Source organism: Oncorhynchus masou, chromosome 13, assembly GCF_036934945.1.
Source record: "Oncorhynchus masou masou isolate Uvic2021 chromosome 13, UVic_Omas_1.1, whole genome shotgun sequence".
Taxonomy (NCBI): Eukaryota; Metazoa; Chordata; class Actinopteri; order Salmoniformes; family Salmonidae; genus Oncorhynchus; species Oncorhynchus masou.
Window position 1 is genome coordinate 77,209,320 of NC_088224.1, and position 15,200 is coordinate 77,224,519.

The 15,200-nt window shown below is 41.4% G+C and overlaps 1 protein-coding gene across 1 annotated transcript; it reads left to right on the forward strand.

Moving 5' to 3' along the window:
- Positions 1 to 6,890: 6,890 nt before the first annotated feature.
- On the forward strand, positions 6,891 to 13,534 carry LOC135553093 (glia-derived nexin-like). The gene is made up of 9 exons (XM_064985190.1): positions 6,891 to 7,197; positions 9,069 to 9,353; positions 9,742 to 9,969; positions 10,193 to 10,390; positions 11,129 to 11,327; positions 11,948 to 12,045; positions 12,414 to 12,500; positions 12,636 to 12,719; positions 12,971 to 13,534. The coding sequence occupies exons 2-9, from the start codon at positions 9,092 to 9,094 to the stop codon at positions 13,006 to 13,008; spliced, it is 1,194 nt and encodes a 397-aa protein (XP_064841262.1). The 5' UTR covers positions 6,891 to 7,197; positions 9,069 to 9,091; the 3' UTR covers positions 13,009 to 13,534.
- Positions 13,535 to 15,200: the final 1,666 nt, after the last annotated feature.

Below are 15,200 nucleotides of genomic sequence, written 5' to 3' on the forward strand. Positions count from 1 at the left end.
CTGACTGTCTACTCTTGTGAAATATCGGCAGGAAAATGCATAAATGATGCTTTCACTATTTGCACTATGACAGTAGGAGAACCATGATTATGTCCTACAAAAATGCCAGAAGATGACATGTCAAACACAAACAACATTCTGGAAATACATTCACTCCACAGCAGAGGGGCTGTGTTACAATATATATTTCAGTTCATATTTGCCCTGGTCAAGAATATATGGGGAGATTTTGTCCTTTAAGAGCTTGAGATTCAGTATTACTGCAAAATCCCTCTCCAGGACCTGATCCTAACACAGCTGTATTCTCTCTCTCTCCACACAGTGTTTCTTTTCACAATCCCCTTTCTATATCCCAGCAGGGACACTACTCCCTCAGTCCCCTGGATTCAACCCACAGCAACACAGGGGGTGGGGTGTGAACTGAGAAACATCTGGGGCCTCATAAACTGCATATGTACAAAATGTGTATATGTACAAGTTTCATTTTTAGAATCTAAAATAATTACACAGCAATCATTTTCATATTTTATTTTCATGACCATTGCAGGCTGTGATGGTTCATAGTCCCGAAGGAGCCATACAACTAATGACCATGCACATCTCTTGTTTATTTAAACCTAGTAGTCTAAATAAAAAGGCTAAATATATATTTCAAGTGTAACGGCTTTCTTCCTGCGAAGGAGAGGCGGACCAAAACGCAGCGTGGTTGAAGTTCATGGTTCTTTTAATAAAAGACACTTAACATGAACAAACTACAAAACAATAAACGTGGCAAAACCGAAACAGCCCTATGTGGTGCCGCAAACACAAAGACAGGAAACAACCACCCACAAAATACCCAAAGAATATGGCTGCCTCAATATGGTTCCCAATCAGAGACAACGGTAGACAGCTGCCTCTAATTGAGAACCAATCTAGGCTACCATAGACATACAATTTACTTAGACAGGTGACAGCCCATAAACGTACAAAACTACCTGGAAAGGTTCCAGCCCCATAAACATACAAACTACCTAGAAAGGAAACAGCCCCATAAACATACAAAACAACCTAGAAAGGAAACAGCCCCATAAACATACAAAACCCCTAGACAAGCTCATAAATCCCCCATGTCACACCCTGACCGAACCAAAATAATAAAGAAAACAAAGATAACTAAGGCCAGGGCGTGACATCAAGTTTTGCAATGCTGTAGGCAGCGCAGTTTATAATATACAGTCAAATTTAATTAACAGGTGAACAGTTTATATGTGACATTGAAGTAGGCTTATGTATGTTACTGTAACTAGGCTACCCTATTCCTGCTTGGGGCATTCTGGTTAAATCAATGTTTCCACATTTCCCAGTGGTTGTAATTGTATTTTCTTTACAATGTTTCAGAATTCATGGGCAGTCCATCATATTTAGGTTAGGGGGAAAGTTGATGCAAAATATTGTTGAATTCAAACGTCCTGCTGACAGGTCAACAATGTGCCATTGTTTAATCATATAGAAACTGACACAAATCCTTTTCCAGATACATCATAAATTACTGCTAAAGATTAAAACATCCTCCCAACACAGTTGTAGTTTATGTAAAATATTTGAACGTATGGGTAGAATACACAGTATTGCTGTGCGATAAGAGTGGGACATAATTGTCTATTTAATCTCAGAGCCTATACCAAGGCAGGACATAGAAACCGAATAATCTATTGAACTAAATATTGAACAACAATTCGTCTTTTGCATAGTGTGGGCTGCGTTTATCCTACTTTTAAATTGTTTCGGATATACAATCAATCTTTCTGAATGCATGGACAGGTACTCGCTATATACTGTTGGTAGCATGCTTGTTTAGTTTGAAAGAGTCACCACAAAATATCAAAACATTCTGCGCATACCTCTACAGGGATCAAAATAGCCATTGCTCTTTAAGAAACTGCCTTGGCCTAATTCAAATCGTTTTAAAATTATACTGCAAATAAAGAGCGTTATTGGCGCCATAAAATGTATACGGAGGGGAGGGTGTGTTCCAGGCAGGGGTTTAATGCTCGTTCACACGCGCAGTTTTATGACAGGTCTTATTTATAACGAGAAATGTATTATTTTCGCCAAGTATACAATATTTGTGTGCGTGCGCAGACTTTTCAGAAATGGTGCACTCAGAAATGTAATGTGAAATGTACGCAACGGTTATAGGTTCCAACCTGGGCAGAGGAGCAAAGGCTCTATCTGCGCGATCTTTTAAAGGGAAGGATAGCAAGGGCTCCAATATCTCCTCTAGATATAGAGTAAGGGTCTATTACGGGGAAGGGCAGAGATGGCTCCAATATCTCCTGTAGATATAGCCTACAATAGAGCACATGTTATTTCTGTAAATGACTGCAGTCTGCAGGCAGGATCTGCTCTGCTTCTAGTTTCAGCAGCCTTAAGAGTTGGACATGCTTACATATCCACATACAGTGCCTTGCGAAAGTATTCGGCCCCCTTGAACTTTGCGACCTTTTGCCACATTTCAGGCTTCAAACATAAAGATATAAAACTGTATTTTTTTGTGAAGAATCAACAACAAGTGGGACACAATCATGAAGTGGAACGACATTTATTGGATATTTCAAACTCTTTTAACAAATCAAAAACTGAAAAATTGGGCGTGCAAAATTATTTAGCCCCCTTAAGTTAATACTTTGTAGCACCACCTTTTGCTGTGATTACAGCTGTAAGTCGCTTGGGGTATGTCTCTATCAGTTTTGCACATCGAGAGACTGAAATTTTTTCCCATTCCTCCTTGCAAAACAGCTCGAGCTCAGTGAGGTTGGATGGAGAGCATTTGTGAACAGCAGTTTTCAGTTCTTTCCACAGATTCTCGATTGGATTCAGGTCTGGACTTTGACTTGGCCATTCTAACACCTGGATATGTTTATTTTTGAACCATTCCATTGTAGATTTTGCTTTATGTTTTGGATCATTGTCTTGTTGGAAGACAAATCTCCGTCCCAGTCTCAGGTCTTTTGCAGACTCCATCAGGTTTTCTTCCAGAATGGTCCTGTATTTGGCTCCATCCATCTTCCCATCAATTTTAACCATCTTCCCTGTCCCTGCTGAAGAAAAGCAGGCCCAAACCATGATGCAGCCACCACCATGTTTGACAGTGTATGGTATGGTGTGTTCAGGGTGATGAGCTGGGTTGCTTTTACGCCAAACATAACGTTTTGCATTGTTGCCAAAAAGTTCAATTTTGGTTTCATCTGACCAGAGCACCTTCTTCCACATGTTTGGTGTGTCTCCCAGGTGGCTTGTGGCAAACTTTAAACAACACTTTTTATGGATATCTTTAAGAAATGGCTTTCTTCTTGCCACTCTTCCATAAAGGCCAGATTTGTGCAATATACAACTGATTGTTGTCCTATGGACAGAGTCTCCCACCTCAGCTGTAGATCTCTGCAGTTCATCCAGAGTGATCATGGGCCTCTTGCCTGCATCTCTGATCAGTCTTCTCCTTGTATGAGCTAAAAGTTTAGAGGGACGGCCAGGTCTTGGTAGATTTGCAGTGGTCTGATACTCCTTCCATTTCAATATTATCACTTGCACAGTGCTCCTTGGGATGTTTAAAGCTTGGGAAATCTTTTTGTATCCAAATCCAGATTTAAACTTCTTCACAACAGTATCTCGGACCTGCCTGGTGTGTTCCTTGTTCTTCATGATGCTCTCTGCGCTTTTAACGGACCTCTGAGAATATCACAGTGCAGGTGCATTTATACTTGATACTTGATTTATACTTGAGACTTTATTACACACAGGTGGATTGTATTTATCATCATTAGTCATTTAGGTCAACATTGGATCATTCAGAGATCCTCACTGAACTTCTGGAGAGAGTTTGCTGCACTGAAAGTAAAGGGGCTGAATAATTTTGCACGCCCAATTTTTCAGTTTTTGATTTGATAAAAAGGTTTGAAATATCCAATAAATGTTGTTCCACTTCATGATTGTGTCCCACTTGTTGTAGATTCTTCACAAAACAATACAGTTTTATATCTTTATGTTTGAAGCCTGAAATGTGGCAAAAGGTCGCAAAGTTCAAGGGGGCCGAATACTTTCGCAAGGCACAGTACACGCAGCCATAGAGTTACATTAGAAGTGCCCATCCAAGAAGGCTTAATGTCATTGACCACAGATAAAATGAGGTCAATGAAATTATAGATAAAATATCTGTGCTCATTGGCCATTGGCCATGAACTACACAACAAGTTGGAAATCGCAAATTCAACAATGAGTGGTTTGGAAGGAATCAGTGGCTAACTGCAAGCATTGCAAAGTAATCACTAGCCTGCTATTCAGTGGAGTGGCTGTGTGGTCCCAAGTCTGGGATTAAGGGTCTCTTTTCCAAGGTTAAAATGATAAACATTCAACATTGGCCATGCTGTCAATGAAGCATGATTTGTGCCAAACTCAAAACAACTGTTAACTTGGAACTGCGAAATCTGATTTTAGTGAGTTTCAGACAACTGGGAACTGGGGAAAAACGAGCTCCGACTGGGCAAATGCGTTTTGAGCGGTCATCCAACTCGGAACTGTACATCTGGAACTCGGGACTCTTTCAAGAGCCACGACCTGAAGATCACTGACGTCATCATGATTCAACATTGTTTTTTCAGAGTTCCCAGTTGTCTTCAAATTACCATAAATCAAGAGAATGTCAGACTTTGATGATAAAGTTTGATGACAAAATTTGCCCACGAAGGACCACTGCGCCACCTTCCTGTTCAAGTGAGCACAGCAGAACAAGGTGAGGCCAACAATGTATTGTGTGCTGCTGCATGAAGTATGTAATATGGCAGGGAGATTAGAAAGTAATACTAAGTGTTGTGTAGTAAGCTGTTAGTAGCCCACGTGCCTCACCCTAATAATTTGGTCTATTTTCCCCTCTTAATTTCGCCTACTGTTCTGACTTGGTGGTGCACATGTAACCTATAACCTGTTTTAGAGAAATGCAAACATCGAGAGTTGGGCCAGTAACCGAAAGGTTGCTAGATCGAATCTCCGAGCTGACAAGGTAAAAATCTGTCATTCTACCCCTGAACAAGGCAGTTAACCCACTGTTCCTAGGCCGTCATTGTAAATAAGAATTTGTTCTTAACTGACATGTCTAGTTAAATAAAGGTTAAATAAATAAAATAAAAATTGAATTTTGTAAGAGCTTTCATTGCTTATATGCCCCCTTAATTTATCATACGGTTCTGACTTGGTGTACAGGGAGAACAATGTAAGAACGGCCCATGTTCTGAATTCTGTCGCTGTACATTTCAAAAGCGCTGAGCAAATAGTTATATTGACAACATCCGTCCTAGCTCACTCATTCATGTCTTTATCGAAATTACAGATTGCCTCTTATCTGCTTGTTGTCCCCTTATGCCATAGTTTATACATCTCAATTGTCAGTAGAAACCACATTTGTTTAAGCAAGTCAGCAATATCAGCTTAAAAAAATAAAGGCAGTAAATGAGGCTGAATGAACTGTTTTGCTACCAAACAAGGCCAGGTGTTGCAGTGGTAAGGTGTTGGGACAGCTTTATGTAGACCCTAAAAGTTTGTGGGCACCGTTTTTCACCGTTATAGTGAAATTAATGTATTGTTTATTGTTGTGTTCTGTAGTTGTGTTGCTGGCATGCACCCCCCCCCTCCCCACTAAGATTTGCATGCCAAAATCGCCACTGTGTACCTTCACTCTTAATTAATCTCATGTAAGTCAACATGCCATACATCCACTAACTCTTTAAAAAATCCTGTATTTTTAGTATGGCAGAGTTGGTGTAACTAAGCCAGGGCTTGGCCCCTCCTGTATATGTGTGTGTGTGTGTGTGTGTGTTTGGGGGGGTGGGGTGCACACAGGTAAACAGAGGCACCAGGTAGTCCTTTTGTCCTGCCAACAGTTATCTGGGGGACCCATACGGGGGCCACTGGGGGAAAATGACTTACAATACAAGCTGTCTTAAAATGTCTCCATAGTGAGTGTTGGAGAGGTGGAGTTTGAGTAGGCTACTTATAACTTTATGTTACAAACACTTTCTCTTCTGGGTATGAAATGTTATTGCGGGGTGAGCCACTCCCTTGTCTGTACATTAACACTTGTGCTTTGCTGCAAAAAAAATACATCCATTGTGGTATGGTCAAATTGACCCACACAGTTTAAACACACTCAAATTTATTTTGTCTTGTCAGACGTTTCAGAAATAAGAAATACAAGGACGTTTGATTTTTTTTTAAATCTATATTTAAGAACTATTTGTTAAACATATTTCCTTTCTCCCAAACAAGTATTTTCTGTTTGGAGCTCATTTTGGAGTGTCAGAGATCTGCTGCTCTCACACTGAGAAGGAGAAGCTTGGGAAAAGCTCCTTTTCACCCAAATATAATTATAAAACTGCAACCAGAAACAGTCAAAACAAAATACATCAACGACACTTGTTTTTTTTATCTGTGCAAATATCTATACACATGAAAGCCTCCGGGTCAAAATGACCCACAGCATAAGGTTTGTATACAAAATAGAAATACATTCCAAAACATATCAGTGTGTCCACATTTTGAAGTTAGGTTCATGACCCTAAATGAATAAAAGTAATTTAATTTAATGTAGAAAAGGATAGATTAACTAGTGTTTTAGACAATTCAAAAGTGGAAACGGGTCAAATTGACCCGCAACATAATATCAGGTTAATAAAAATGAGTAAACGAAATTAAGCAAATGTTTAAAATAGGACACATATCACATGCACAAAGCCAAATTAAATGAACAATTTTGAATCCCAAATGGTAGGCTAGCAGTTATAAAACAGTTATTTTAACCGTGAACTATCAAGGACTATAGTATGGCGCGCTCATGTTCGTTAACATGTTCGTTGTCACTTCCTGTTTACAGTAGCCTACTATACACTTGCAAGTTGTCACTTTATGCGTTATTTTTTCTTCTCTCAACAACCGTTCTCCGATTCGAATTTGACTGTCGGGAGGGCGGAGTTCAACTCAGTAAAACCCTTGAGTGTCAGACAGCACCTTTACCTTTGGGACAAACATCGACGGAGACCTTGTGCCTGACTGTTCACTCTACTGGTAACTCGAGAGAGACTGGTGTCATATTCATATTGCGTTACCAACCGGAACTGTTTTATGTTCAAATAACGTTTTTGGACTATTTACATCCAAACTATTCAGGTAAGGATCGGTTATCTCCACATGGAGACGCGATATACAGTTTAAAAATGTATGTAGGATATGGAAATGTTCCTATGTATCAGGCTAGCCTATCTCGTATGTACAGTTCGAGAGATGAGTGATGTGAAGCTACATTGTTGCCAGCCAGAGAGGACGAATATTCATTTTTAAGTGCGTCGCTTCAAAGTGGATCTATTCTTATTAGCTACTTTGTAAACAATGATCATCATTGGTCAACACCTGGGTCATATTCTCATTTGTCTCGACTTCACGGTGAAACGTCATGTACTGTTAGCAAAGCCTACCACATTTCCAGAACTGAAATGCAGAATTATACTGCTGTTGATTTTATTTTTTTCAATCCATGGATAGTGTTTCTCAAAGTAGATATCAAGGTGATTTAGTTTGCTGCTTGTCAACTAAGTCAACTAATTTATTTATTCAAATTTCCAGACTGGTATCCTTCACTTTTGCAACAATTTTTTTATGAATAGCCTACAGTAGGGCAGGCTTTAGCCTACATATTACCAGCCAACACACACACAGCTCTGAAGGAGCTCTGTTTACAGTCTCTGTACATGTCTGAACTGGAGTTAGTTTAATTAACTTGTAGGGAAGAGGCGGGTGGGTTGTCAACAACCTTAAATACCTCGGCTGCAGGAGGCTATGACTGAGTGTTGTTGATAGTTCCTGGTCAAGATTGGGCTTGGTATTGGGTTATCTTGTTCTGTATCTCAGTGAGTAGCCTACTGTTCCCAGTGATTTTGCTTTTACGAACAGTTTCACAACAAAGTAACTGTGATATTGGCTTGATAGACCGCTGCCACACTCGGGAGCCCTAAGGCACTGCATCTCAGTGCTGGAGGCGTCACTACAGACACCCAGGTTTGAATCCAGGCTGTATCACAACTGGCCGTGATTGGGAGTCCCACAGGGCGGTGCACAATTGGCCCAGTGTTGTCTGGGCTTGGCTGGTGAAGGCCGTCATTGTAAATAAGAATTTGTTCTTAACTGACTTGCCTAGTTAAATAAAAACACATTGATATAGGCCATATGTATGTAGAGACAAACTCCTTACTCATATTATTGAATATTTTTATTAATATAATTCACCCGTCTGTTTCTCAATCTGTACTTAGACAATGGTTGTCTGGGTTTTATTTCAAGCTGTTGCATAAAGCCAGTATTTCCACAGGAAGGATGCTAGAGCTGTTGCAGTCTTCTAAAAATTGCTGTAAAACTTAATATGAACTATAGAAAGACTGGCAATGAGGTGCCAATAACAAGACCCAACATGAACTATAGAAAGACTGGCAATGAGGTGCCAATAACAAGACCCAACATGAACTATAGAAAGACTGGCAATGAGGTGCCAATAACAAGACTTAATATGAACTATAGAAAGACTGGCAATGAGGTGCCAATAACAAGACCCAACATGAACTATAGAAAGCCTGGCAATGAGGTGCCAATAACAAGACTTAATATGAACTATAGAAAGACTGGCAATGAGGTGCCAATAACAAGACCCAACATGAACTATAGAAAGACTGGCAATGAGGTGCCAATAACAAGACCCAACATGAACTATAGAAAGACTGGCAATGAGGTGCCAATAACAAGGTAATTAGTGCACTACTTGTTACTGGTTTTGGGTCCTGACAGTATCCATTAGTCATGTTTAGACGGCATGACTAACACTTCACTTGACAATGGCATTACTAAAGCCAGTGTCATAGGGGCACAAGGCCATTCAAAACCATAAGGAACAAGAACACGCAAGACTGCTCTCTATGTTTGGATTGTGGTGAACCACGTTGAGTCATAATCCTACGTACAAATGACTTCCATGACACTCTCTCATCTTCCAGGTGTGTGAGACCTGAGACCTGAGATGGGCCTTCCCTCGTTACTGTGCCTGTGTGTGCTGGTGACCCTGTGTGGCCACCGGAGGGTGCTCTCCCAGGCCCCCTCCTATGGCGAACGGGGCTCCGACCTGGGGCTCCAGGTATTCCTGCAGGTGGCCCGCTCCAGACCCCAGGAGAACGTGGTGCTTTCTCCCCACGGCGTGGCCTCCATCCTGGGCATGCTGCTGCCAGGCACCCATGGAGAGACCCGCAGGCAGCTCCTCACAGCACTCCGTTACAAGAAGAATGGTTAGACTCCCTCAATACTAGTCCTTTCATAGCCTCATCCAGTGTCTCTCATTAAAGGGATACTGCAAGATTCTGTCAATTAAGCCACTTTTCTTCTTACACAGAGTCAGATGAACTCATGGATACCATTTTTATGTCTCCTTGCAATATGAAGGAAGTTAAAATGTAGTTTTGCGAGCCAATGCTAACTAGTATTAGCACAATGACTGGAAGTCTACAGGTACGCTAGCATATGCTACTCTACTTGTAGACTTCCAGTCATTGCGCTACCCAGAGTAACAACATGACTTGAAGGACATGCCTTCCAGTCATACTCCTACCCTGAGGAACGACAGTTTTCAGAAAATCCCAAAATATCTAATTGAAATTGTCCAACTCTTCTTTCCAGGCCCTTATAAGATGTTGAGGAAGCTCCACAAGACGCTGACAGCCAAGTCCAACCAGGACATTGTTACTATTGCCAACGCTATGTTCTCCCAGCAGGGCTTCCCTATGGAGGAGGCCTTCATGTCTTCCAGCAGGGCCAACTTCCAGTGTGAGAGCCGGACCTTGGACTTCACTGACACCCAGGTGGCTGCAGCCACCATCAATGACTGGGTCAACAACCAGACCAAAGGTGAGACTCCAACTGGAGACAAGCTTACTGTAGGACAGTCAATTTAAACATTACCATAGATCTTTAATGGTATGTAATTAGGCTACATTCATTTCACTAGGTCTTGTGGTAATTTTACATTAAATGGGGGTAACTAACTTGTCCTATTCAATTAATTGTTTATTTTGGTCAGTGTGTCATTTGTGTTGGAATCATACATCGACTGCTGTGTTCTAATTTACAGGCCACATCCCCACTCTGGTCAAGGCAGACATGATGGACGGCGCTCTGACCCGCCTGGTGGCCGTCAACGCCATCTACTTTAAAGGACTGTGGAAGTCCCGCTTTCAGCTGGAGAACACCAAGATAAGAACCTTCAACGCGGGAGACGGAAATGCATACAAAGTCCCTATGATGTCCCAGCTTTCGGTCTTCAACATTGGTGAGTTCTGCTCTGAAACCTAAGACACCACTCTGAACCCTTAGACCACATAATTCCATTTTGGCTGTAGTTTAGCCTGTTAAGTGACATGGATAGAGTTTGTCATGTTGGCCTAAGGGTAGTCGAGTGGGGTAGTTATCCATGCCTTACAGTTTCAGGACAGAATAGCTACTCTGGACTGTCTGGGATTATTTCCCTGACATGCCTAGTTTATTTCTGATAATACATTGTGAAAGCCTCATGAATTAAGCATTGCTCTTGTGAGTCATATTTCAACCTCCATTTACAGGGTAAATACTATAGAGCAACACATTTGACAAGCATATTTATCAGACATAATTGACAGGTTAAATCATTTTTCTGTGGGTTGATATGAGTATAATGGGAACCATATTGTTGCTTTGACTACATATGGAGTTTAGCTTCGATGACATGTTTTATGACTGTTTTACAGCATGATTGTACATGTTGTTGGATTGGTATCACTGTGGTTTTGGCGTCTTTGTCTTGCGGACCACATCCCTACCACAGATTGTCCTGGGAACCAACAAACATCATCCTTCTCATTATGCAACTAAAGCCAAACTTGACTAAACTCTTTGACATACAATATTCATGTCACTATAGAGGAGAGATATAGTATCCTCATAAGGGTGTTGAATATTGTCAGAATTTCAGATAGACCAATAAACACTTCTTAGCCTACGGTATGGATACTCCTGTCCCCTTATCTCCTAGGTCTGGCCAGCACACCCCAGGGGCTGAATTATAAGGTCATTGAGCTACCGTATCACGGCAACAGTATAAGCATGCTGATCGCCCTGCCATCGGAGGAGGACACGCCCCTAGGTGATGTCATTGCTCACATCAGCACAGCCACGGTACAGAGCTGGACCAAGCTGTTGCACCAGAGGAAGGTCCGCCTGCTGCTGCCCAAGTAAGAGCCAAACACAACCCACTCACTGGTTCAAAAACCCTTACCCAGGATTCTGTTCAGTAGGACGCAATGTCCTGGACACATTGCAGGTAAAAATATATTGTATAGAGCTGGCATTATTGCCCACTACATGACAGAGAAGCGTGTCTGTAATGTTGCACCCCAATGACCAAGTTACTTCCAAGTATTGTTGCAGGGACGGGTAGAAGACAAGACACACCCACTCCTGACTCTTATTTTAATAATATTTAATTAACCTTTATTTAACTAGGCAAGTCAGTTAAGAAAAAAATATGTTTTACAATGATGGCCAAACCCTCCCCTAACCCGGACTATGCTGGGCCAATTGTGCGCCGCCCTTTGGGACTCCCGATCACGGCCGGTTGTGATACAGCCCGGGATCGAACCAGGGTCTGTAGTGACACCTCGAGCACTGCGATATAGTGCCTTAGACTGCTGCACCACTCGGGAGCCCTGTGGCCAGGAAGCACTTCCTATCAGCAAATAACACACCTGCTAACACTCCTAGCTTCAACATTTGTACTATTTCTTATGTGTATGAAAAGTCTTCACTAATTGGTGAATGAAATGGTCATTACATCATTGGCATGTGTGTGTAGGTTTACTGCTGAAGCCGAAGTGGACCTGCAAGCCTCCCTCTCAGCCCTGGGGATAACAGACATATTTGATGAGGGCAAAGCCGACTTCAGACACCTCAGTGAGTGGCACTGGGATCATTCATAAAAAATCACATAGAACTGTAAGGTCTTCTTTCTGACAGTGTATCAACCAACCATTGGTCTCAGTCTGGCTTGACACAATGATGACTGGTGCTAATATATGAAAACATTGTTGACTGTTTACTGCAATGAGAGCTCCAAATAGCCATGATTCATGTCTAGCTGTCCTGTGTGAAGAAGCATAAGATGTTATTTTCCTCTAACGACTTCTGCAGGCTTTCTGATATTATGGACCAGAATTAACGTGTGCAGACTTGTTGTCCTCTAGTGCCACCCAGTGGAACATTGTTTTTATCAATGGAACTTTACAGCACTTGAATATTTTGTCATCTAACTTTTCCCTCAGGTACAGAGCCTGTGTATGTATCTAAAGCGCTACAGAAAGCTAAGATAGAGGTCAATGAGGATGGAACCAAAGCAGCTGCTGCCACGAGTGAGTGTTTGTTGGTTTAGTCATTTTGTGTTTGTATTGAATTGAGTTGCGCATCTGTGTGGATACTCTCTCTGAATATTAAAGATAAGGCAGGTTGAAGACATGTTTTGATTTGTATTTATCCTTTTCCTCCAGCTGCCATCTTAATGGCCAGGTCTTCTCCACCTTGGGTCATCGTAGACCGACCCTTCCTCTTCCTCATCCGGCACAATCCAACAGGTACAGCATGCTGTCTGTCTGTCTCTCATTTTTCTGTAACTTTTAGAATGTACTCCTAATCATTTCAAAAGACTGACATCCTCTTTGGCAAAGATCATTAGTTGTTTATCTAGCAGTTGTGTAATTGAAACGACATACATCGGGAAGGTCAGGTCATATTCTGTCTTTGGTTTTCTTTCTTGTTGACATGCACGATATGTTAATTTCCTTCTATTTGCTGTATAATGACTTGTTGTCTCTTTGGTCCTCAGGTACGATCCTCTTCATGGGCCAGGTAAATCAGCCTTGAGCTTTTTCTGCCTGCAGATGTCCCTTTCCCTGGAATGTGCCTTCCGAGCTTCAGAATAACACATGAATATACATTGCACACACTTCCTTGCTCACATGCAAACACACCCATACACACACAAACATACTCAGACTTGTATTTTTGCCATCTGGAGATTTGTGTACAATATGGACATATTATGATGCTATTTGTTTTAAATGTTTGCATTTGATTAGACTTTTTCTATGATCCATAGATCCATCTATTCTATAATATAGTGTTCTGCCAATGAGACATTTCCGTAGTGTTTTAATTATCCTTTGTATACTTTCTAGAGTACTTGCTACCTTTTTTTATATGACCCTGAATGTCAAACGTGTATATTATATGGGGTACATTTCAGTTTGAATTAATGTTATTGGTGGTTTTACATGTTCTGTTTCAGATTAGAAAGTTACACTCCAAGTCACTGAATTCATTTAGCCACTCAAACCCACGTTTTGATATGTCAATCATCTGCATTAAACTCTGTTTGAGTACTCTTGTACTTTGTTTTTGTTTTCTCCAAATGGAATGTAACAATTACCATCTGTTGAGGTGGATGAGTTGGTACTTAAAAAATTGAGGGGTGTGCTTAAATAAACATCCTTTCTCTTGTATCAATCAAATATACAAAACATTCCATAAAGTAAATGAATGTATTTATAAAGGTATAGCTATATGTAAAGGATACCTTCTATTAGGGAAAAGTACCTTTGGATGTGCAAGTCAACCAGGGGAGATTCTCATTTGGGAAAAAGATCATCCTCTCTCCTCTGTGACCTGGAAACAACTCAAGTTGGTGAGTGGTTGAGGAGAGTGTCATTTAGTTAGTAGGTGAATGGAGGAGTGTTCTTGCCTCCCACCGACAAAGCACATGTGAGGTAAAGTTTTGTGAGCATGGAGAGGTTAGAAAAAGGCAGACTAGTAAATTGGGCTAAGGAAAAGGTGGACATTGAAGAAAGGCTATCTGTGTGTGTTCTGCAAGCAGTACAGCGGATGAAGGCACGGCATGAGCGTGGTGAACGGATAGACATGGTTATGGACAACGAGGAAGGAGAAAAACAGTACAGTGGGAAGATGTGTGTTGAAGTACAAAATATATTCTGCTGTCTGATGGCTCAGAAATGTAACCTGATGAGAGAGAATTAATTACCTGTGGTGGTAGGTGTGGTGAAGTCATCCAAGTGTCACGCGCCTAGGGACAAGATCTGTGACTTGCTTTGCTCTACAGACAGGCTGCCTTTGAAAGGAGTGATTACTGGGGTGGCGTTAAGTGTTGAGGTGAAGCAACTGAAATAAAAAATTCCCTATGTCGGTTTTACGGCTGCCGTTTGGTGCGACACAGGCAAAGGTGGCGAGTGTGGTGAAACTGAGAAGACACTGTCCTTTTGAGTTTGGAAGCAGTCTTTACCTGATAAAATCAGTTATCTCGTGAAAGCTTTTGTGCCGAACCCACTAAGGTGTTTCAAATGCCAAGCTTATGGTCATGTTGCAGCAGTGTGTAGATGGAGATTCCAAGATGTGAGAAGTGTGCAGGAGGGCATGTTACAAAGGATTGTGTACTATCGGTGGAAAAAACTGTCTCAATTGTGGGGGAGCCCATGTTGCTGGGGATCAGAAGAGAGATAGGTTGTAGTTGCCAGGGTCAGCGTAGAACAGAAGGTGTTGTATGCTGAGGCAGTGAAGAGAGAAGAGGATGATGAGTCACAGGTGAGCAGTAGGCCTAGGGCAATACAGAGTGATACAAATGTATGCTTCAGTAAGGTTTCTTAGCATTCATTGCCATGATTATCAACTGTCCCGTAGAAATGGAATGTAAATCACAGAAAATAGATGTTTTGGTGGCAGTTGCAGATAAGTACTTGGGTGTACTAGGTTTTACTGCTGAAGAGTGACAAGGTGTGTTGAACAAAAGAGTTCTGTCCTCCCAAGCAGTCGGCCTGGTGAAGGATTACTTAGGGTCAAGGTATTGGCATGGGGTGGTGATTTTTTTTTAAATGTAGTGGTATATAGGTGTAAGGTTAGTTGGTGGTATGTAATAGTGGTATATAGATGTCGGGCTCGTTGGTGGTGCAATTTGTCCCTTTTTGTTTTCGTATCACAAAATGTAACTTGATCAACCACACAATACCGCACAGTAGGTGGAGGGATGCACAAACAAAATGTGCAAA